The following is a 24932-nucleotide window of genomic DNA, read 5'->3' on the forward strand; positions in this document are numbered from 1 at the left end:
GTTGCAGTGAGCCCTGATGGTGCCACTGTACTCTGGCCTGAGTGACAGAGCAAGACCCTGTCTCAAGAATACAAATAAATTTTAAAACTAAAACTTACCATCACAGATTTAACATAAGGAAAGCTAATGATACTTGGTATTTAACCCCTAATATTTTGAAAGTATTGTCATGGAGGCCAACCATTTTATACGCTGTGGTCTTTTATAGGAATTTTGAGAGGAGTCGATTCTAGAACTGGAAGATGAATTGTGTTGAACTAAACTAAATTGACGATAGTTTGTTGAAGACTTTTCTGTTCTTTGGGCTAGCAGAGTAGAATTTCTAAGACTATTTTGTTTGTTACTCTTAGTATTAATGAGAAATAGTTGTGGTTTGAAATGAGAGACTTTAATTTTGTCTTAAATTTTTGACTTTTTTAGAAATTTTGTCTTCAACTGATAAGTAATAGTTCTGGAAAGTGACAGGACATTTTTTCTTTTTTGAGACAGAGTTTCACTCTGTCACTCAGGCTGGAGTGCAGTGGCATGGTCTCAGCTCACTGCAGCCTCCGCCTTCTGGGTTCAAGGGATTCTCCTGTCTCAGCCTCGCTAGTAGCTGGGATTACAGGTGCTCACCACTGCACCTGCTAATTTTTGTATTTTTAGTAGAGGCAAGATTTCACCATGTTGGCCAGGCTGGTCTTGAACTCCTGCCCTCAGTTGATCCGCCCGTTTCGGCCTCCCAAAGTGCTGGGATTATAGGCATGAGCCCCTGCCTATTACTTTTTATAGGTTTTTTGGAGTGTATTTTTGCACATTTTATTATGTTGTGGTTTTGTATTGAGGTCAACAGCTATAGCCCCATTACAAATAATAAAACTAGACTTCTTTCATATCTTAGTGTAGAGTATCATCATTGGGACCAGAGGTATGGCTAATGATTATAACTAGAATTTTGGAAAAAGCCTCTGTCTTTCATTAGGGACATACCAGGCATTTGAGTAATAAAGACTCATTGCTGAGTGAAAGGAGAGTAACTTATAAAAGTATCAGTATTTCTATTTTATTGCCTGCCTAGTGAATCAGTTTCTAATGCTTTCTATCCATCCAAAGCATGTATTGCCATTGCAGGATGCCCTTGCCCCAAAGTATTTGTGCAATACAACTTTGTATTCACAACTTGTCTTTTAAATTCTACTTTCTATTGAATTCCATTTGCTTGCCAAATCTTCACTGAAGATACTAATTAAGTCACATTTTCCAGAGCAGCGTTTTTGTTAATGTCTGGGGGAATCTAGAGTTATTTGTTTACCTCCTTTCTTTTTTAGAGTATGTAAAATGATTTTATTTCAAAGGATAAGTGAACTGAACTTGATAATGGAATGTTTAGGTAGAAATATATTTTTTGGTGATTTAGTTTTTGTTAGCCCAGTATATAAAATAGTCTTAAGGTCTTTCACTGACACTTCTCCTTCCTTCTCCCCTCTGCTCTCCTTCCTTCCCCTCCCCTCCCCTTCCCTTCCCTTCTTTTCTTTCTTCTCTTTTCTCTTTCCTTCCCATTTTCCTTTCCTTTCTTGACAGCATTTCTTTTTGTTGCTCAGGCTAACTAGAGTACAGTGGCCACTCACAGGCACAATCATAGTGCACTGCAGCCTTGAACTCCTAGGATGAGGTGATTCCCCAGCCTCAGCCTCCTGAGTAGCTTGGGACTACAGGCACACCTCACCACACTTGGCTTATTTAATTCCAGTTTACATGATCTTAAGCCTTTGATGCAATCCATTGTCATTGCTTTACAGTGTCTATCAGATATTGTCAGATACATGTTACACAGATGTCTTTTTTAGGAGTAATTATCAGAGAAAGTTCTGCATTCGAATTAAAATGGTCTTGAAAACATTACTGTAGTGGTGGATGTACTCTTAAAACATTATATTAAGTGAAAGAAGCCAGACACAAAAAGCCACATATTGTATGAGTTCACTTATACGAAGCATCCAGAATAGGCCAGTCTATAGAAAGAGTTGATTAGTGGTCGAGGTTGGAGGGACAAAGAGGAGTGACTGCTTAATTGCATATGAGGTTTCCTTTTCCAGTGATGAAAATGTTCTGAACTCTAGAGAATGGTGATGGTTGCATAACCCTCTGAATGTTCTAAAAGACACTGGATTGTGTACTCAAATGTTTACAGTGGTAAATTTTATGTTGTGTATATTTTACTACAATAAAAAAGTTGCTATAATGATTGTTTTATGTCGATGCTATATTGTAGTTTCTGTTCTCTCATTATTAGTATTTGTGAAAACTTAATCCGTTCTGTTATGTTTTGTTTAGGTAAAATGATCCATTCTATGGTAGCTCACTTGGATGCTGTTACAAGTCTAGCAGTAGATCCTAACGGAATCTATTTGATGTCTGGAAGTAAGTCTTAAAGTCCTGTACTGCCCACAAACTTTATAAAAGATTGTTACTCAGTAACAAATTTTATTTGTTCTTTTACAGGCCATGACTGTTCCATCAGATTATGGAATTTAGACAGCAAGACATGTGTGCAAGAAATAACAGCTCACAGAAAGAAACTGGATGAATCAATTTATGATGTTGCTTTCCACCCGTCAAAAGCATATATAGCTAGTGCAGGAGCTGATGCCCTTGCCAAAGTATTTGTATGAATCAACAAAAACTTGCATCGTAACAAGATTTGCTTGGACAGAAAGAGGGTCTGCATCACTGCCATCAAAAAGGTTACTGATATGACACTACATGTGATCTGCCTGGTGAAAGCTATTTGGGGCAGGTACAAATTGGTGGAAATCACACCTTAATGTCAAGCTCATTAAGTTAACTGTAATTACTGTATTTTGTGGGACAAAGAAAAAAGGACTCCAGTATTTGTGGCCTGTACTGGATATGAACTGAGCGTATGTCTGTTTTTAGGTGTCTTTAAGCCAATGTGGAGTCTGATCTTTCAAAAAAGTTTTTTTTTTTTTTTCTTTTCTTTTCTTTTGGACTCTGTGTGCTGCCTTAGGGTTAGGAATGTGGTGCTCTTGTTGGGGGAAGTGAGCTCCAAGAGTAGCTTTTTTTCATCTCTTAGTGATTTTCTGTTTATCGGTTGAATGCCACAGATTCCCTTTTAAACTTATTTTGCTTTAAAAAAAAGAAAAAGAAAAAGAAAATTTAACTTAAAATATTTTAGCATTAGTTGCACAAAATGTTTGGATAAAATTCTAGTTTTTATAAGTCTTTTTATATATTTAGCCTGTCACAACAGTGCTCAAGATTGTATTGAAGTTTTTCTGCATTATACAACCCTAAAACACAGAGATCTCACTGACCCGCTGCCCTGTAACCACTTTCTTTTCCTTCTTTTGCCTAATACAGCTCAGCTAAGTCCTTCCATAAAGATGCTAAATAACTTTCATCATCACATAAATGTCTTCATAAACCAAGGACTATTAAGTGTATTAAAATGAAACAGAGGGGTTTAGTACTCCAAATGAACTCTTAAAGAAAAAAAAACTAATCTTGGCATCCTATCACTATGTGATATTTTGTACATCTTACTGTATTTACAAGTTTATTTATCAAGGATTATCCATCTTGCTAATGGCCTATTATTTATTTCACTTTTTGTTGGTCTTTATATCCTTTTATTAATGTGCTAAAGGAACCTGTATATCTATTTTGGAAATCTTTGAATAGTCTAAAATAGACTAAAAATGGAATATTTTATAGTTTAAATTACAAACCAAGATGGTTCCCCCTAAGATATGTATCTTGGTTTACCATGATTCCAAACAAAACTAACTTGTTTAAAAATATTTGGAATAAAATTTCATTTGCAGTACAAATAGGATACAAAAATAGTTGAATCAGGATACAGAAATCTGCTGTGTTTTGACTAGTTATCCCTGTTTTATTTTTTTAGATGTGCTTAATTTTATGGTGTAACTAAAGATTTTGTTTGTGTAATGCATGATTAAGACAATAAAGTATTTTTTCTAGTCTTCCAAGAAACTTTTCTGATCAGTTTGCGAGTTTTGATGAGTTTTGTAAGGTTTTTGTTTTACAAACTATGAATCAGCAAATTTTTAAGATTGTACCACATAGCAAACATACAGCTGTTGAAAAATAATGTATATAAAATGCATATAATAAATATTAAATTGTGTACCTGTATGTTACTGTTGGCTACATCATTTTGTGTTGAATAATAAAGTGCAATACTTTACTCTCCGTAATTAAACTAGGAAATGGAGATTTCTTAGTGAGTCCTTCATTTTTATGCTGTTCTTTCAAACTTTGTACTACTTATTGATATTCTAATAAGAGTAGATCACTAACACTATTAATAATGTCTAAGTATTTCACCCCACTTGAGGATTAAAAAAAAAACTTCCATTAAATTATGCAATTCAAAATAACCCAAAAAAATGCACAGATGCAGTTACAAATAATTTGCTTAGACAACCTGTTTCAATCTGAATTTCAGTTAATGGCAGTGTTGTTCCTATTTGCCATACCTGTTTCCACAAAAAAATTCAGCAAGAAATAAACTACATTGAATATTTAGCTTAGTTGGTGCAAAAGTAATTGCGAGTTTTGCCATTTCTGGCAAAAAAAACCCCAACCTGTTAAAAGTTGTCTTATAAATAATGTTAAACATTAATATTTTGAAACTTGTCTTCAATAAGGTAATATCCTTTGTCTTTGAAGGGAATTGCAGATGAAATTAGAAGGGAACACTAGAAAACTTATGTGTTAAATTCACTTTGAATGCTTGCTGCTGTTGCTGGGGGAAAAAAATTACATTGTACATTGAGAAATTTTGTCATCTACCATAAAAAACTAAGTGGCAATTTTAGTCATTGATGAAAAACTAAAACTTTTCAAGTTTTTTTTTTTGGTTTGAGATGGAGTAGAGTTTCACACTTGTTGCCCAGACTGGAGTGCAATGGTGCAATCTCAGCACACTGCAATCTCCGTCTCCCAGGTTCAAGTGATTCTTGTGCCTCAGCCTCCCAGGTAGCTGGGACTACAGGCATGCGTCACCATGCCTAGTTAATTTTGTATTTTTAGTAGAGACAGGGTTTTACCATGTTGGTCAGGCTTGTCTCAAAGTCCTGACCTCAGGTGATCCACCTGCCTCGGCCTCCCAAAGTGCTGGGATTACAGGTGTGAGCCATTGCATCCAGCAAATTTTTTTCACCATTTTTTTTTTTTTTGTCTTTTTTTTTTTCTTTCTTTCTTTTTTTTTTTGAGATGGAGCTTCGCTCTGTCCCCCAGGCTGGAGTGCAGTGGCGCGATCTCCGGCTCACTGCAAGCTCCGCCTCCCGGGTTCACGCCATTCTCCTGCCTCAGCCTCCTGAGTAGCTGGGGCTACAGGCGCCCGCCACCGCGCCCGACTAATTTTTTGTATTTTTAGTAGAGACGGGTTTCACTGTGGTCTCAATCTCCTGACCTAGTGATCCACCCGCCTCGGCCTCCCAAAGTGCTGGGATTACAGGCGTGAGCCACCGCACCCGGCTTTTTTTGTTTTTCTGAACTGAACGTTAAACTAAAGAACAAATTAAAGGGGATACTTTTCTCCTCTTCTGTTTCTTCTTTTTTGAAATAAAGAATAAGCTTTTCCAAAGCTAGAATTGTTTCTAGCAGCTGTTCCAACCCAGTACATTACCATTGATCTGAAATGTGATGATTATTGGAATGCATAAACATTGATGTATTTGGGAATGTATTAAAACTGAAATGGATAAAAATTAGTATATATATTTTGTTCTTACCTCCTTTGGTTGTATTTTTCTCTGCAGTATTTAGTCTCTTTGGAAGAGACTAAAAGTATGCACAAATAATGTCTTATTTTCATTATGTGTGCTTCCATTTGACACATGGGAAATTGATTTCACTATTAAATAGTACTTTATACAAATCTTAATATGTTGATTTCTTCCCTCAATAGTTAATCATATTCTGCCTCTCATATTTCATGTTGTTTTTTGCATTATTTCAAACTAGGTAACATCCGTTGAAGACTAACATTGCATTTAATGCATTAAGTTATAAATGGGCTAGCATATTTGAAATCTAAGCATGTTTGCTTAGGTTGGATTGTAATACATCCTTCCTTTTTACTCTCTGTCCCCTGTAAATAACCTTTATCCTGATTATGTTTACTTATAAAATTATTGATAGTAACCTACGGTTCTGATTTCTGCTCTCTTGCTGCTATTCCCTGGTTACTTCAGGTGACTCAAAACTTGGTCCTTTATAAAATTAAAAAAACACTTTCTTAAAAGGGCTAATGACTGGTAGCTGGGTTTTCATTAAAGCTTAATTTTCCAAGGGGTTGTACTCCTAGCTGAGAGTTTTCGGTTTACTTACTGGGGAAAAAAATCATATTATGCTAAACCCAGTTTTTATGATGTTTAATTAAAATTATCCTTGTTACATGATTTAGTCACGTTTGAAGCATTTTATAAAGGGGGAGGTTGTCTTCTGAAACTCCATTTTCAAATTCAAATTTTTATGTAGTGAAAAAGGCAATTCCAGTTCAGTTTTTCCCTGCATGTAGTCCTTTTATTCCTCTTACGCAGGGTATAAAACTGTAAGACTCAAAAGATTTACTGGAGTATATTATTCTGACTGTTGAACACCTTTTTCAGGGGGCCTAGGTGGATGAGAGGAGGAGATAGGACCCGTCTTTAGAAAAGACAGGCAAGATGGGATGATAGAGCACCTCTTTCTTTTGGGAGAGGCCTTGGTGAGCTAATCATCTAAGTCATGTTAAGGGAGTCCTGATGTTCTCCTTTCATAGGGACCAACTTCACAAGCATTTTAAAGTAAAAATGATGGCAATCACAAAACATTTCTGGTGAAGCAAGTATTCAAAAATATCTTAGACTGTTTAACGAGGTAGTCGCTGTGTATAATGTCTAGAACAGTAGGTATTCAATAAACTTGTGTCTTTTTGTTTTTTTTATTTTGGAGATAGGGTTTTGCTCTGTCACCCAAGCTGGAGTGCAGTGGTGTGATCATGGCTCACTGTAGCCTTGACCTCAGCTCAAGCAGTCCTCCCACCTCAGCCTCCCAAGTAGCTCGGACTACAGGCATGCACCATCCCACGCAGCTAATTTTTTTTCTCTTTTTTGTAGTCAGGGTTCTCACTGTTGCCCAGGCTGGTCTTGAATTCCTGGCCTCAAGCAGTCCTCCCGCTTCAGCCTCCCAAAGTGCTGGGATTACAGGCATGAGCCACTGTGCTTGGCCTCAATAAATAATTGAATCAAAGAAAAAAATATTCTTGGTATTAATACATGATTTAAAACACAATTCAGATTGGTCTTTCCACATGGATTTTTACCATATCCTCAGGGGAGACACTTGCAGTAATAAAAGTAAGCCAGCTTACAATCACTCACTAGCAGTTTTATTGCTTAAATATTCCAATTACATTATTTTTTTCTGCAGTTATTTGAAATGTCTTTAAATGTTTATAAGCAGTCAGTAAATACTTTACCAACTTTTAAGTACTTGGGTGACTTAGAATATAAGCCAAATATATCTATATACATATAAAATTAAGGAGAGAAACAGAAAAATACCTGGCAATTCTGCTCTCTTAGTGTGATATTTTTAGTCATAAGTTGTTATAAAAACACACTACAAAAGCAGTTTGATACAGGACTCCTTTCTATACCCAGATTTTATAGTCTGCAGTAATAGCTAGCTATTGTTGATTGGTTTTAAGAAAATATCTACTTGGGTCAAAATATGTATACCTGAACCATGTTAAAGAGCTGTGTTCCATTTAAGTTTCTCTTTTCATTTTGCTTATATAATCAATACGGAATGGTTAGAGAAGGAATGTTGCTTTTGGTCTAAGTATCAGATTCTTTTATTGAGCTATGGAATTTGCATATCTATACATTTAGTAGGCATGGTTAGAACTCTTAAGGTTTTAATCCACATTATCTCCTCTTTCCTGAGTTTCTAAGGGCCATGATTATGAAGCCTCAGCAGTGTTTTTAACAAAGTACACTGTAAATTGTAACCAGAAGGCAGTGGCTTTAAAGGAGTGCTTATTTGCCTAAATGGCTGTCGACATATTTAATATAATAGTTTTGTATCTGATTCTAGTATGCTAAAGCATTTCAGTATTATGAGAATACAATTTATACACTGGATCCCCTTGTACTTTTTCTTTCAGTTGTCAAAATGTTACCATTATTGCTGGGATTCTAAGAAATCTCTACAAATGCCTCTGATGACATCAGAAACAATCGGTTCTAATCCTGTGAACTCTCTTGTGAAGAAAGCATGAGACTCCTTCGGTTTAGAAGCCATATCTTTCAGGTCATCCAGAGGTGCCCAAGCCACACCAACAGAGAAGATAGTGATTCCTACAATGGAAACATTTTAAAGTGAATTAAAAATCAGGTCTACCTAATATATAGAATTATGTCTATATGTTTTCCATACACTGTTACATAGTTGCAGCGAAAACTGCTTACTAATTTCTGGACAATTAAATCCCCCGAACAAATTAAGTTTTCACAGTCATTGTGACAAGAGGGGTCCAAACCAGAAACTCTGCTACATCTGTAACTCACCACATGAACAGGTAAGTCATGATCACTGATAAGAAATATTTGATAAAGTTCAACATCCATTAATGACAGAACACATGTAATAAACTAGGAATAGAAGAAAACTTTTAACCTGATCCACAGTATCTTTTCAAAAATCCTACAGCAGGCCGGGCGCGGTGGCTCAAGCCTGTAATCCCAGCACTTTGGGAGGGCGAGGCGGGCGGATCACGAGGTCAGGAGATCGAGACCATCCTGGCTAACATGGTGAAACCCTGTCTCTACTAAAAAATACAAAAAATGAGTCGGGCGTGGTGGCGGGCGCCTGTAGTCCCAGTCACTTAGGAGGCTGAGGCAGGAGAATGGCGTAAACCCGGGAGACAGAGGTTGCAGTGAGCTGAGATCTGGCCACTGCACTCCAGCCCGGGCGACAGAGCAAGACTCCGTCTCAAAAAAAAAAAAAAAAAAAAAAAAAAAAAATCCTACGGTAAATGCAGATGGTGAAAATTTTCCAAAGTTGGCCTGCATCAAACAGTATACTGGAGGCAGAGTCACAGTCCATTAAAGCAAGAAAGAAAGGCACCAGAGATGGGATAAGTAAAAGGTAAAAGTGTTCAAAGGTTGTTTGAGGAATGGTGACTAGTCCTCTGATAATGACAAACCCTCTTCCATTTCAATCTTTAATACTGGCAAACTAATAATCAGAAAATGTCAGCCTATAATCCCAAAGCAAAACTAGTAAGTACTGTCCAAGAGGGGTCGGTATGAAACTGGAGTAATTTCTTCCAGTTACATTGAGGTATTCTATTTCCATTCACTTGAGTTACTAGAAGGCTTTTAGTACAACTGTACATTCAGTTAGGGTGATAATACATTGGTTGGATTCACACCCATCCCAATTGTAGAAGTTTTCATTTAATCTTTTTTTTTTTTTTTTTTTTTGGAGACAAGAGTCTGGCTCTTTCGCCCATGCTGGAGTGCAGTGGTACAATCAAGGCTCACTGCAGCCTCAACTTCCTGGGCTCAAATGATCCTCCTCAGCAACCCCATCCTCGAGTAGCTGGGACTACAGGTGCATGCCACCAAGCCCAGCTAATTTTTTAGTTTTTTTGTAGAGATGGGGTTTCACCATGTTGTTCAGGCTGGTCTTATCTCAAACTCCAGGGCTCAAGCGATCCATCTGCCTTGGCCTCCCAAAGTGCTGGGATTACAGGCACGAGCCACCACACCAGGCCTCATTTAGCAGATTCTTAGTGTAGAGTACCATCTATCTAATGCTGGGTGCAATTTTTTATAGCTTTTGGGGTTTCTGTAATAGTTTTCCTCTACGGATCTAAAGCTTCATCCCCCTTCTAGTGGTATACAGTGCTCAGAGTGGTAAACACCTAAGATACACAGCAGGTTTACATGATGTAAAACCTACTTGGAACAATTTCCAATTGTTCCAGTCTCCTTTTCCTGACTCCTACTCCCTGGCAAAAAAAAAAAAAAAAGTCAAAATATTTTTTTCCTCCCCCTCAGTTTTCCTCACTTCTTTTCAGTTCTACATTCTAGTTCAGATTGTTTAGCTCAAGCCCAGCATATAATTACAGTTTAAAAAAATAAAACAATCACACCACTGTACTCCAGGCTGGGCGACAGAGCAAGACCCTGAAAATAAAAACAGTTGTGATCTAACCCTAAAATCCTACCCTATTTTCTGGCCTTTGCAACTTTCAATATCACTAAGGGATAATTTTCATGAATCAATTTTGGTGTAGTCCAGCCTTCTGAAGTTTAATCAACCTAATCACTTTATAGCCTGAATACAATCCTGTTAAGTTCAGTAAGCTAAGTATTAAGGAATATGATAGTAAACAGGTCTTTACTTCACAGATTAGTTGCTGATGTATAAAAAATACTTTTTATGCCACGCGCGGTGGCTCATGCCTGTAATCCCAGCACTTTGGGAGGCCGATGTGGGCAGATCATGAGGTCAGGAGATCGAGACCATCCTGGCTAACACAGTGAAACCCCGTCTCTACTAAAAATACAAAAAATTATCCGGGCGTGGTGGCGGGTGCCTGTAGTCCCAGCTACTCGGAGGCTGAGACAGGAGAATGGCGTGAACCCGGGAGGCAGAGATTGCAGTGAGCCGAGATCGCACCACTGCACTCCAGCCTGGGCGACAAAGCGAGACTCCATCTTAAAAAAAAAACTTTTTATAAGCTAGATGTGGAACTTAAGTTGCATATCTTCTCTGTCTTAAGAATAATCTTTCATCAGTATCTGTAAAAATAGGTAAGTACATTGGCAGAGGTACTAATGTGTAGAAAGGAAAAAGGTTATGTCATTAGGAATTAAGTAGGGAAAAGGAGGTACAGAAGAGTATAAAAACAGCAAGTCCATTGATTCTTTCCTCCTGTCACTCAGTTATATCCTCAGAAAGGGAATCTTAGCTTTTTGTTTGTCTATTTGATCTCTAACACATTATATTAATGTCCTCAGGAACGAGGCCTGTGCCAAAAGTAATATTAAGGCTGGGGTGAGGAAGAAAGAAAAAGAAACCCTTCTTATACCCTTTTATAACACCAGAGTGTGTTTTTATTATCTTAAGGGGAAGAAAAAAGGAAGGTTTTTTTTTCTTTTTGAGACAGAGTCTCACTCTGTCACCCAGGCTGGAATGCCATGGCACGATCTCAGCTCACTGCAACCTCAGCCTTCTGGGTTCAAGTGACTCATGCCTCAGCCTCCTGAGTAGCTGGGATTACAGGTGTATGTTACCACACCCGGCTAATTTTTGTATTTTTAGGAGAGACTGGTTTTTACCATGTTGGCCCAGCTGGTCTTGAACTCCTGACCTCAGGTGATCTGCCCACCCCAGCCTCCCAAAGTGCTGGAATTATAGGTGTCAGCCACTGCACGTGGCCAAGGGGGGATAGGTAAAGACTATAGGAGACCTTATCTCAGGAAACTCATGCCAGACAAAACTTGACTAAAATAAAAGTTAGGCTTGGGTGCGGTGGCTTATGCCTGTAATCGCAGCACTTTGGGAGGCCGAGGTGTGAGGAATGCTTGAGCCCAGGAGTTTGAGACCAGCCTGGGGAACAAAGTGAGACCCCCGTCTTTACAAAAAAAAAATTAAAAATTAGCCAGGCGCAGTGGCATATGCCTGTCATCCTAGCTACGTGGAAGGCTGACACAGGATTATTGCTTGAGCCCAATAGTTGGAGGTTGTAGTGAGCTCTGATCATGCCACTGCACTCCAGCCTAGTGACAGAGCAACAACCTGTTTCATACACAAGAAGGTTAGGATAAATTACCGAATGGCAGATTCATGGTAGGTTATAAGCTGGCTATTTGGAGATATAGTCCAAGTTTAAGCTAAATGTGAGCACCTGTAACATTTCCTTAACGTGACATGGTTCTCATGACAATTCTCCCAACAATACAGTGGTTAGGAATGTGGACTCTGGAGCCAGAATGCCTGGGTTTGGATCTTGGCCTTGCCACTTACTAGATGTGTCATTTCCAGGAAGTTTGTTTCCTTATCTGTAGAATGAGATTAGTAGGGCTGCTTTGACAGTTAATATTGGGTAAAGCTGCAGGTGTTTGTTCAATGAAATGCTTAAATTTTTATTTACTCCTAAAATTCACTGAACCATTTTTTTTCTGTTCCCTTCTCCTATAAAGAACAAGGACCTTACCTGCATCATGTGCAGCAGCTGCAGGGCCTTGGACATCATCATAGGACTGCCCATCTGTGACAATTACTAGGAAGTTCTTGTTGGGGCTCTCCCTTATAAGGCCAAACACATTTCTAACAGTAAAGGAAATGGCATCACCAGTAGCTGTTCCACCACTCATATAGCGGATGTTTCTGATAACAGCTAGGACATCCTCTTTGGTGCTATAGTCAGTGAAACTGAACTCCGTGCGCTGATCATAAGTAAACTGTACAGCAGCTATCTTGGCACCAATGTCCGAGATTTCAAAAGTCTTGGCTATGTTGGAAACAAACTCAAGCATGAGGCGGAAATTGCTATCTCCAACACTGCTGGAGCCATCAATTAGAAAGGCAATGTTCACTGAGTTATAACAGGTCTTGCTGCACATCATTTGTTCATGAGTGCACAGCTTCTGTACCAGAGGCTTTACGTATTTTGTGGTGCCAAACCAGTTGGGCATGTGGTAAGAGAAGAAGCCATTATTCCGACAGACAGCCTAATGGGGGAGACACATAAAAGATATCCAAAAGGATCAAAAGTTGTTTCTTCTTAAAACCTGTGGAAAATCCTGAATGTTACAAGTTAATCTAGATAACAGGCAGTCAGCACTGCACTTAGAGGTCCAAAATGGAATACCTATCACTGTAACAGAAGATGACCCTCACCACTTTACCTTGTCAACAAATGTAACATCCTGAACCATCCCCAGTTCTTCAGGAATAGGCTTGGCCACAGAAACTATAAATACATTGACACCAAACTCTCTGGCCACAATGCCTGCTTCCTCGATGTCATCAGAAGGCCAACCATCAATAAATACCACCACCACTTTGGGGATCCCTTTTCTTACTCCAGCATCTACTGTGAAGAATTTCTGAGCAGTATGCTTCAAGGCTTTTCCTAAATTTGAAAAAGAAGCAAACAAGTAGCATTTACCACTGCTCAAACCACATTTCTGTTTCCCTGTAGCATTTGATGCTGCAAAGTTTAAGAATTATACATAGAACTGGCAGGGGGGCGGGGCACACACAAAAAAGAATTATATAGAACCCAGTTCTATAACAGATGCATCAGCTGGAAAAGTTTAATTATCTACCAGGTCTATTTTTTTCTCTTCACAAACCATATTATTTCCCCCTCTACCTCCTAGAAGCCTCACATTTGCTTATCCCACATCAATTGCCAGTTAGAAACACAAAACTGATTCCCACTTCTGTGCACGTGCTCTCTATGTAGCCCTTTGGTGACTGATTAGTGCCTCTAAGAAGTCTCTCTTCAGAGTCAACAGTAGTGCTACTCTCATTCTTTCTGCCAAGTCTGCATTCATTAGATAAGTCTGTTGATCTTCACTTCTTTTTAGCATTAAAAGAGATACTTCTCCAATGTTATATATCTAGCCAGTCCAACATATGAGAATTCTAAATCACCATGCTTTATATTTTTAAAAATAAGAAATATCAACACACTTTGGTATACTTCCCTTATACATTGAAAATTTATCTCAGATGATCAAATGCAGACCTAGCCAAGATTTCAGTTCCAGGAGGATTTCACATCTGCTCGTATAAAATAGCATAATACTGTTTTACATGTCTGATCACTGATAACCCTCTCCTATATTACTTCCCAGGTATTGAAGTCTACTTACCTGTATTGGAATTACCCCCTCTGAAACCTACTTCCTTTATGGCAAACAAAACATCTTTGGCTGATGTAAAGTTTTTCAAGTAAAATTCTATTTTGGGATGTTCACTAAGTGGAAGAAAGAAAATGTTATTCAGGGAGAATTAAAAAGGTAAAATAAGCAACATTACATGCCTTAAAAAACAGTTTTAAAACCAGACAACACACAAGTTTCTTTCTTAATTCCACAGTACATAGTCAACTAAAGCATTGCATCCTTACTTGAATTATTGGGGATATTTCAGAGGTGTAACAAAGAATTGCCATATTGAGGATTTATTATATTCTGGGTAATAAGTCAAAAGCGTAACACATGTATAACCTCATTTCATCATAGCTCTATAAGGTTGGAATTATCCCAATTATGTAAATGAAGAAACTGAGGCTCAGAGCATTTAGGGAGTTTGCCTGATGCATTTAAGTTGCACAGCTGCATTTTAAGTTCAGGTTGTCTGGTTCCAAAGTCCACGCCTAAACTATACGAAGAACTTGAAATCAGGTTTGGCTCAGAGCCTTGGGTTTAACAGAAGTCCGCAGAATTGGGCACCAGGTAGCTAAACTAAATTAGGAAGTGGCTGGGTGTGAAACTAGGGTCTGTTCCATCATGGGACCCAGAGGCTCTAAGTAGTGTGGATCTATTAACCCAGGTCTCTCTGTTTAGGAGAAACAATTTCATTGATGTGATGGTCAGCATTTTTTTAAAGGGAAAAAGGTGAAATGAATTATAAAGTTACAATATTGAGTTTTTCTTATGATGACAGTGACATTTGTGGACCTTAAAATTATGTGTATTGTAAGAGTTTAGCCATCTCATTTCCTATATTTAATATTAAAGGAATTTCAGCTCACTTTTATATAACTACTCTGTGTTCATCAGAGACTGTATTGAGTATAAACAACCAAAGCACAATCTGTTGTGTTTAGATTCCAGATGAGTCAGTATTTCAGAGTGCAAAATTTTAAGATCTTAGCATTATCAGTAGCTATTTTATTCAAGATTTTTTCAGGGAGAAGTATAACACTGACTGCATTTCTGCACACATACCTGATGGTATATTGGGTCATAAAATCAGATTTCATGGGTTGAAAACCTTTTCACTTGTGGTCACTTTTCAACTATCCAGATTATGACTTAGGAAACTAGTCTCATTTTTGTATCCTTAATGATATGTTCTGTCCTTTAACTTGACAGGGTTTATCTATTCTAATAGTCTTTCTGAAACAGAAAAACTACAAACCAGGAAGTTACAAGAAGCTAGTCTTTGTATGAGTCTACAAGGTAATGAAGCATTCATCTTCAAAAAGAATTGGGTCAAAATAGTCAGAAAAAAGTATCAGACAAAAAGTATTGCAGGGGAATTTGCCTCATGGGATGTTAAAATGTGCAAGAAAACTATGATAATTAAAGAAGTGTAGAAAAAATATGTAAGGATTAGCATAAGAATCAAAGAAATAGACTTGCTCAAACTCAGGTATAAATATGATACCATAAGTCAATGAAACAAGGAACCCATTTTTTTAAGGGTGAGAGACAAATGGTTAAATTATATAAAAAGAGTTAAATTTTCTTCTCACGCCAAAAAAATTCTATCTAAACTAAGAGCAGAGCCACTTGTAAAAAATAACACAGATGAAATGCAAATTAATATTTGTAATAGCATTGTTTATACACCCTTATACACTGCTGATAGTAGTTTAAACTAGTTCACCTTTCTAGGAAGCAAATTTGCTATTTATTTATTTGTTTTTTTAGAGATGGGGTCTTGCTCTGTTGTCCAGGCTGGAGTGTAGTGGTGCCATCATAGCTCTCTGCAGCCTTGAACTCCTGGGCTTGAGATCCTCACACCTCAGCCTCCTGAGCAGCTGGCACTACAAGCATGAGCCACTGTGCATGGCTCAATTTCACTATTTATATCAGAGGCTTTATGTCAGAACCTCACTTCTAGAAATCTAATGTGATAAAATAATCAGAGATGGGCACAAAGATGATATAAGGATGTTCATCACAGTGTAGTGTGTAATGTAGTAAAAAAACAATAAAAGAATGGCTAAATAATTATGCAGAGGAATATTATGAAATATTTTTGATGAATATTTGTGATATGAGAAAATGCTCAAAATACTAAAGGATGAAAAAAACAGGATGCAAGGCATTTTTTATAGTCTGAGCTTTTAAAAAATAATACAGTCAAATATTTCCTTAAAATACTGAAGGGGCCAGGCATGGTAGCTCACACCTGTAATCCTAGTACTTTGGGAGGCTGAGGCAGGTGGATCACCTAAGGTTAGGAGTTTGAGACCAGCCTGGCCAACATGGTGAAACCTTGTCTCTACTAAAAATACAAAAATTAGCCAGGCATGGTAGTGCACACCTGTAATCCCAGCTACTCAGGAGGCTGAAGCAGGAGAATTGCTTGAACCTGGGAGGTGGAGGTTGTAGTGAGCAGAGATCACGCCAATGCATTCCAGCCTTGTTGACAGAGCAAAACTCCATCTCAAAAAAAAAAAAAAAAAAAGTACTGAAGGGAAATAAAACATTTTATGGTAATTAACTCTAGGGCATATGATTTAGGGAATTTCTTTTTTTTGTGCTTTATGTATTTTCAAGCTTTCTACAATGAGCATATTCTATTTCTAAAAGCTAAATATATATTTTTTGTTTGTTTGTTTGAAACAGAGTCTTGCTCTGTCACCCAGGCTGGAGTGCAGTGGCGCGATCTCAGCTCACTGCAAGCCCCACTTCCCGGGTTCATGCCATTCTTCTGCCTCAGCCTCCTGAGTAGCTGGGACTACAGGCATCCGCCAGCACTCCTGGCTAATTTTTTTTGTATTTTTAGTAGAGAAAGGGTTTCACCATGTTAGCCAGGATGGTCTCGATCTCCTGACTTCATGATCTGCCTGCCTCGGCTTCCCAAAGTGCTGGTATTACAGGTGTGAGCCACTGTGCCTGGCCAGCAATTAATAAATATTTTTAAACGAATGAAATAGAAAGGTCATGCTTCAGATCACCAACCAAGAGAATATGGAAAGAGCTAAAAAGCATAACAGAATAGGGAGGTGGAATAGACATATCACTGCTTCTTCCTTCAGAAAAGAGAAATTAGGAATTGAGCAGAGTAGATAAGCAGAGGTGACTTCTGTAAGCAACATGACTCTCCAATCTACCTTCTTGTTCTTATATAGATAGCACACAGTTTTCTAAATTCTTTTATTCCAAAAAGAAGGCACTCAGAACTACTCAGTCTGCCCAGGCAGTCTTAGATCCTGAACTTACAGTTTAGGAATCCAGTGTGTCCATAACTCAAAATGTTTATACTGAACTGACATGTACCCACTAAAAGGACTGATCATTTGTCATCATTCAAGACATCATTGAAATCTCCTCTCATTTTATTTATTTATTTTTGAGACATAGACTCTGTGTTGCCCAGGTTGGAGTGCAGTGGTGCAATCTTAGCTCACTGCAACCTCTGCCTCCCAAGTTCAAGTGATTCTCCTGCCTCAGCCTCCCAAGTAGCTAGCATTACAGGCGCATGCCACCACGTCTGGGTAATTTTTGTATTTTTAGTAGAGACTGGGTTTCACATGTTGGCCAGGCTGGTTTCAAACTCCTGACCTCAGGTGATCCACACACCCACCTTGGCCTCCAATGTGCTGAGATTACAGGCATGAGCCACTGCACCCAGCCTCATTTGATTTTGAATGTATCCAACACAAAGAAGTGATCAATGTTTGAGGTGATGGATATGCTAATTGCTCTGATTTGATCACTATACATTGTATGTATGAAACCATTACTATGTACCCCATAAGTATATATAATTATTATGTGTCAATTACAAAATAAATACATAATTTTTAAAAAATCTCCCATTTTAACAAGGTTGGTACCTGGCTTGAACAAGGCCCACATGTGGTCCTTCTGTTCCAATTCCCAACATTAGAGCCACTTTTCCAACAAAATTCTTCTGTAAATTAAATCGGCGCTGCCCAATATTAAAGCTTCCATCAATCAGAAATGCAATGTCTGCTTTACAATCTGCGAACAACCAAACCAGTCCCCTTGTTAGCAGTCTCAGGAGGAGGGAGGGAAAATGCTGCCTTCCCAAATGGAGATCTTGATTCTTACCTTTATTGCCAGTTTTCTTCTCAGGTGTTTTCTTTAGTCGTTTACCTGAAATAAAAGATGCACTTGGCATTAACAAAAGGAAGACAGTTACATAGCAAGAAACCCACATGGGGAAAAGCTCATAACAACAGAGTGCCATTCGCGAAAGGACTTTTTTAAAAAAATTAATTTCCTCAGGATTTTCTGGACTAGGGAAAGCAATGACTCAATAAATAAACAAATCAGTATGTAGGCCTACATATTTGATATGCCTCTAATCCAGGACTTTGATACCCCAAACCCACAGGTGACGCAGGAACTCAACATTAGATCCTAATGTTCTTAATATCTTTGACTTTAAAACTGCCATAGTCATACAAAAAGGGTTCCCTGGCTATTTCTTTCTTTTCTTTTTTTTTTTTTTTTTTGAGATGGAGTCTTGCTCATCGCCCAGGCTGGAGTGCAATGGCGCGATCTCGGTTCACTGCAAGCTCCGCCTCCCGGGTTCACGCCATTCTCCTGTCTCAGCCTCCCGAGTAGCTGGGACTACAGGCACCCGCCACCTCGCCCAGCTAATTTTTTGTATTTTTAGCAGAGATGGGGTTTCACCGTGTTAGCCAGGATGGTCTCGATTTCCTGACCTCGTGATCTGCCCGCCTCGGCCTCCCAAAGTGCTGGGATTACAGGCGTGAGCCACCGCGCCCGGCCCTATTTCTTATAATAGACACACATTCCTTATTCACATGATAGTGCAGTAATTAAAGGAATTTAATGAAGCAAACGGAACTGGAAGTTCATGGTATTTGACCAGTTCTTAGGCGTGGTTTATCAAATCTGGGAGTAAATAGGACTTTAAGAGAATTATTAGCCTGGGTGCAGTGGCTCATGCCTGTAATCCCTGAACTTTGGGAGGCTGAAGTGGGCGGATTGCATGAGGTCAGGAGTTCAAACCAGCCTGGGCATCATAGCTAGTCCTCTGTCTCTACAAAAAAGTAAAAAAAGTAGCTGGGTGTAGTGGCATGTGCCTGTAGTACCACCTACTCAGGAGGCCAAGGTGAGAAGGTTGCTTGAGTCTAGGAGTTTAAGGCTGCAGTGAGCTATATGATTGCACCACTGCACTGCAGCCTGAGCAATAGAGGGAGCCCCTGTCTTTAAAATATACACATAAAATTGAATGTTTCTATATGTAATATACCAGTAAACTTAAGACATTTGCTTTGTTTCTCTTTAATACCAAATTTCTTTAAGCAAAGCTTCTACCAACAACACATTTATTCATAACTTCCAAATGCTGTGCGGGCAACTAGGAGATAGGTTTCATAGTTCATACCTGTTGGTGGATTTGCTGTGGACACGGCTTGTCCTGTGGCCTCCTGTGTACTACTTTTGCCTTCTGTTAAAATAAAAATAAGCTTATTTTTTTCCTTTTCCTTCTTTACCAAAGTATTATGAATCTAATTTAGGGCTCTCTACGATGACAAATGTAATAGGGTAATGGTGATTGTAGTTATAAACATCCTACTGCATGCTAGTTTCAGAGAACCAAAATGCTTATCCATTATATCTTCAAAGGATCATCAAAAATGAATTTAGTAGTTTTTCAGTTCCTTGGTAAGTGTCCGGGCATTCTGACAGCAGATAATTCAAGTTTCTATTGCCATCATCTGCCAGTAAGATTGTCTTCTATTCACCGATATTTGGCTTCAGTGGGTACTTGACCCCTCAGTCTAACCTACAGTTTACCTCTATAGGTCAGCTTCAGTCTTGATCACAGGTTTTTCCATCAAGGTTAAAGAGGCTGAGCTAAAAAAAGCAGAAAACTTTTGGGGTGTGGGCGAATATTACAGAATGAGAATAGTAATTATACCTACTAGTTACTGTGAAAGAAGCAGACCATCTAGAAAGCATTTGAGACTGGATGCCATTGGCATCTACTGAGGAATAGTTTTCTCGGCCAGGTAGGCTGTAGACTCGTACAGGTCCCCCTGAGTTGCTGATTACTCCCCTGCAACACAAGAATAGCAGCTGAGATGCTATCCACACTTTTTTCAGGGCATCCCACTGACTTATAGTGCCATGTTGTATCTATTGCTTTGATTAATCAAGAAAATAGCTTATCAGGGAAGTCATCTAAAGATTCTGCTTATTTTGTTTATTTATTTATTTATTTGTCTGATGGAGTCTCTCTCTGTAGCCCAGGCTGGAGTACAGTGGCGTGATCTCGGTTCACTGCAACCTCCACCTCCCGGGCTGCGATTCTCCTGCCTCAGCCTCCCAAGTAGCTGGGATTTACAGGCGTGCGTCACCACGCCTGGCTAATTTTTGTATTTTTAGCAGGGATAGGGTTTCACTATGTTATCTAGGTCTTGAATTCCTGACCTCAAGTGATCTGCCTGCCTCAGCCTCCCAAAGTGGTGGGATTACAGGCATGAGCCACCACTCCCAGCTGCTGCTAGCCTTTTAAAAACTTGCTTACACAAGAACAAAATTTGCCTGGAAAAAATTGTTTTGTGCTGTCGAACTTCCTAAGTGTTGATAAGAACACATTTGTAATATCCCGTTACCTACAACTTAGAAATTCAGAGCACCAAACAATTTTCCTAAGATACTCTCTTTAACTACATGCCCTTGGACTGAAATGTTTTTAGGAGTATTATACTGGCTATTCTACTACAGGATAGCTTGGCACTTGCTAACAATAGTCACCTGGGGCAAGATACTTGACAACTCTGAGTTCAGTTTCTTCATCTGTAACTGGAGTAAAATTCTACCTACCTTGTCGAGTTGTGGTGGAAGTTAAAACAATAGCTGGAACATAGTAATAACTCAGTAACATATCACATGATTAGGAATGTTTTGGAATCACAGCAATCTAGCCATCAAGAAGTAATGCAATTTGCCTTTTGTGAGAAAGCTTTCCATGTGTATTTCGTGTTTCAAGTATATCCAGGAGAACCTTGAAAATATATCCATTTTCTGTGACCACAATGGCACCAAAAGAAAGAATGCAGGGAAGAAAGGGATCCAGATGGCTAAAGCAGGAAAGGAAATAATCATGTTTGCATTTCTCTCCCACCCTGGTGTGTTTGGGCTTACCTGTGGACAGCAGCCCCACATATGCTCGATACAGAAGCATATACTATGTTCCCATACACAGAGAATTCATCAAGAGGGCAGCCCCCTGGGCAGAGGACATCTGCTTTCTCTTTCCTGATGTCCAAGCCTCTGGTAAAACATGTGATAGCAATGGGAGCTGAAGAGAAAGGAGATAATATTGTAAGCATTCTTAGGACTTCTTGGGGCATAGTGGTGGGGAGACTACCGTGTGAGATTTAAGTTTTACTTCCCTAATTTCTACTCTTCTAGTTATGAATATTGACTTATATATCATTCCATACCATTCTGGATTTTGGCAAACCACAAGGTTGTTTTCCAATTTAATATAGTCCCCAGCCACTGTAAAAGTCTAATGTGAAAGTTCTGGGTTTTTATTTTGTTTTTGTTTTTGAAATGGGGACTCGCCAAGTTGCCCAAGCTAGGCTCAAATTCCCAAGCTCAAGTGATCCATCTCTACCTTAGTAGCTGGGATTACAGGTGTGCCACTGTGCCTGGCTTCTCAGTTCTTAATCAGATTGGAAATACATAATGGGAACTATATCTGAAGTAGAAAATAAAGGTCATTTAATACTTATTAATTATAGAAATACAAAAAATCTTGGCTGGGCTTTGTGACTCATGCCTATAATCCCAGCACTTTAGCAGGCCAAGACAAGAGGATCTGCTTGAGTCCAGGAGCTCAAGACCAACCTGGACAACATAGCGAGACCTCATCTCTTCTAAAAAAAAAAAAAAAAAATTTTTTTAAATAGCCACACATGGTGGTGCATGCCTGTACTCTCAGCTACTGAGAGGCTGAGGTGGGAGGATTGCTTGAGCCCAGGAGTTCAAGCTTACAGTGAGCTATGATTGCATCACTGCACTCCATCCTGGGTGACAGAATAAGATCTTGTCTCGAGAAGGAAAAAAAAATTTTTTTAATCTCAACTTTGATGACACTGTGTACATAGTTGCTTGAGGTAAAAATAGTAAATCTGGATCGAGCTTTTGTGGAACATTTTCATAGACATGTGCACAAATCAAAGCCATCCTTTCCTGCATAGGACCATTTATCTTAGCCTACAAATGCAGATCCTTAAAATCACACATTAAGGAAACCAACAAAAAGATGTTTAGATTCACAGAAAGTTATTTAACTCGATTGTTCATTTTATAGATGAGAAAATTAAAGCCGTGGGGTTAATTTGCCCAAACAACATTCTACAACTCCTGAAGGACAGAAAACAGAAAAGTGAATCCCTTCAGAATAGAGCATTTTTATCTTAATTGAACCTGATTATTTCTGCTCCAGATCTGTCCAAAGAGATTTATCAAGGAGTGAATGCATTTTTAGAAAGCACTGTTAATATTCTCAAGTTTTACACAGTCAACCTAACAAAGAATCAAAGTTTTTACTATAAATGATGCTAGGAAGAGACAAGCTCTTGGCATCAAGTAACAACATAATACAACACGTTAATTTGTGAATTTACTGTCGATACTAAATTGAGATTAATGTTATTAAATGCTATTTTTCAAACATGGGAAACTGTAGTTATCCAAACCTTTCTAAAACATGTATTAATTTCAAAAACCTTTTTTCCAAGGCAGAGGAATACTTTCTGGTCATACTGTCCAACTGAATACCTTGCATGTGACAAACACCCTCCTCTGTGCCCTTTGTGGTGACAGGTACCCTGGGCTTTACATTCCAGGGAAGAGAAGGAAGGATGCAGGCGCAATGCCCATTTCTTAGTTCTGAAACAGTCTGGAGAGCTGAGAGGTTAAAATCCTTACCCCCAAACAGCCTCATACCTATCATCAAACAGCCTTAATCATTCCTCCCGTTTTCCGCTGAGGTGGGGGCGGCATCAGAATCCCGTGCCGAGACCGACCGCCTTTAGTTGCGAACACTGACTTTTGTTAAGTGGAGCGGGAAAAATACAGCCATGTGGGATACTTACCCTCATTCCTACTTTCAAGGAAAACAAACGGTAGCTCTTAGAAAAGAGTTGCCTTTTACACTGTAGAAAATACACCAAACCACACACCCATACCCGGACCTCCACACGTGGTACAAACTTTTTAGACTCTCACGTGTAGAATGAGACCGCAAGTGCTTCTGATTATAGGGGTTACACCTAGAAACATAGCTAGCGAGTCAAACAAGGTGGGACAGCGACGTTCGCCTCCCTCTCTCTTGGCTACTGCAACCTCAAGTCGGGTCTGGGCGGCTTCTCCTCCACCCCAAACGCAGCGGAGCCCGGGACGGGTGCGCCCCTCGGTGAGACTCAAGGAGTCCTCCTTCCTTGACCTCCTGCTGCCGGCGCACAGCGGGCCCGGGGTCTGGAGCTGTGGGTGGGACTGGAGGAGGCGTTCTTCCTAATGCTCTAGGAGAACGTCCCCCCACCGGACCCCAGAGGCCCCCTACCATGGGAGAAACAGGTGAGCAAGAGCAGATCGGCTGCAGGGGTTAACGCGGGCGCGCCATGCGGCGGCTCCAACCTCCGCGCCTTCCATCTCGGGCTCTCTGGCCGAGGCCCAGGAGGCTGGATCTGAGTCCCGTTTGTACCCGCGGGGCTCAGCCCCTGCGACCGCCTGGACGCACCCCAGCTCCCCGACTCACCGGCTCCCTCGCTGCCCGCGGGCCCCGGCAGCAGCAGCAGACACACACCTGCGAAGAGAAAAGCGCGAGGGCTGGCTCCAGCCTCCACCCAGCGGAGCAAGGGGCCGGGGTCGTCAGGGGCGCGCACCCACCGAGGCTGAGAGCCGGGATCCAGGCTGCGGACATGGTGACTGGGAGGCTGCTTAGACCTGGGAGAGAGGGAGAATGCAGGTAAGGCCAGGTTGCGGGAGGCCCCGCGCGTCACCTCAGAGCCCCGCACCCCTCGGACCCCCGGGCGCGGCGCAGAGGAGAGAAGACACCGACGACCCGCTGCTTCAGGCCAGTGCCCCTCTAGGTCTGGAGGAGGCGCCTCGGCGGCAAATCGAACCAAGCCCAGGATCGGTGTGCAACCCCGCACCGCGGGGAGGCGGGGGCGCCAGTGCGAAGACAGGGTAGGAGCGACAAAGAAACAGGGACAGAGGCGTCAGGGATCCCTCTCACCCGCGCCCGCCGCCCGGGGCTCCGCACCTGTACGAGATCCACCCGGCTGCGCCCGAGTGCGGAAGCCACAGCCCCCGCGGCCGCTATAAAGGCTGGGCCGCGCGCATGAGCACTATGCGGGGGGCGCGGGGGGGAGCGGGAGGGCGCGGGAGCGGATCCCCTGGGGCCCGGCGGCGACCTTTCAGCTCCGCCTTCGCCCCCTGCCGCCCCGGGGTGAGGCCGGCGCGGAGGCGCCTCCTCCAGCAGCGCGGGCTTGGCCACCTGGACGCGGCGCCGGTCCCTAGAGGGGGCACGAAGGTTCCCGCGCCGGCGTCTCAACGAGTGCGGAAGGCCGGCGGCCCCGACGGCGGGAGCAGCGGCCTTGCCAGCCCAGCTCTGCGGGGACCAGGGCTGCTGAGGCAGCGGCGGCAGCTACGCACGCCCTCCCACCCCCCACTTCCCACCCCCTACCCCCCGAGGCCTGGGGCTTCTGATAGCTGCCAAATCCACGCGGCCTGAGAACCAAACTTCCCAACTTGGTGCTCTCGTGGAAACGGAGTTCCTACTTCTGAAGTAAAACCACCCTAGGTTTGGTAAACGCATGCCGCGTTTTCGTTAGAAACCCTGTCAACTGACTGCTAGCTCGTTGGACCTTAGGGATTCGGCCTTGCGCCTTCGTTTCTGCTGGAGTC

At 40.7% G+C, this 24932-nt stretch overlaps 2 protein-coding genes across 5 annotated transcripts in view; one reads left to right on the forward strand and one right to left on the reverse strand.

The window, feature by feature from the left end:
- Positions 1–4242, forward strand: part of STRN3 (striatin 3) — a 137389-nt gene extending 133147 nt beyond the window's left edge. For all 4 annotated transcript variants that reach the window (XM_010374662.2, XM_030931677.1, XM_010374660.2 and 1 more), the window contains 2 exons: positions 2314–2400; positions 2482–4242. In XM_010374662.2, the coding sequence (XP_010372964.1) occupies positions 2314–2400; positions 2482–2651 (257 nt within the window). In that variant the 3' untranslated portion in view covers positions 2652–4242. The remainder of the gene's footprint in view (positions 1–2313; positions 2401–2481) is intronic.
- Positions 4243–7380: 3138 nt separating this feature from the next.
- COCH (cochlin) lies at positions 7381–24554 on the reverse strand. The gene is made up of 12 exons (XM_010374665.2): positions 24289–24554; positions 23913–23969; positions 23782–23829; positions 21156–21312; positions 19931–20064; positions 19390–19452; positions 18081–18125; positions 17843–17990; positions 13917–14020; positions 12942–13168; positions 12248–12764; positions 7381–8375 (listed from the first exon to the last, which is right to left on the reverse strand). The coding sequence occupies exons 2-12, from the start codon at positions 23944–23946 to the stop codon at positions 8200–8202; spliced, it is 1653 nt and encodes a 550-aa protein (XP_010372967.1). The 5' UTR covers positions 23947–23969; positions 24289–24554; the 3' UTR covers positions 7381–8199.
- Positions 24555–24932: the final 378 nt, after the last annotated feature.

This window comes from Rhinopithecus roxellana, chromosome 5, assembly GCF_007565055.1.
Source record: "Rhinopithecus roxellana isolate Shanxi Qingling chromosome 5, ASM756505v1, whole genome shotgun sequence".
Taxonomy (NCBI): domain Eukaryota; kingdom Metazoa; phylum Chordata; class Mammalia; order Primates; family Cercopithecidae; genus Rhinopithecus; species Rhinopithecus roxellana.

Bases quoted from the DNA above. Each gene is read 5' to 3' on its own strand.
- COCH (XM_010374665.2), bottom strand. From the start codon at position 23,946: ATGTCCGCAGCCTGGATCCCGGCTCTCAGCCTCG. The intron at 23,830-23,912 runs GTGGGTGCGCGC...TTCTCTTCGCAG, and splicing joins GATCCCGGCTCTCAGCCTCG to GTGTGTGTCTGCTGCTGCTG. The intron at 19,453-19,930 runs GTAGGTATAATT...TTATTTTAACAG, and splicing joins TGCTTCTTTCACAGTAACTA to AAGGCAAAAGTAGTACACAG.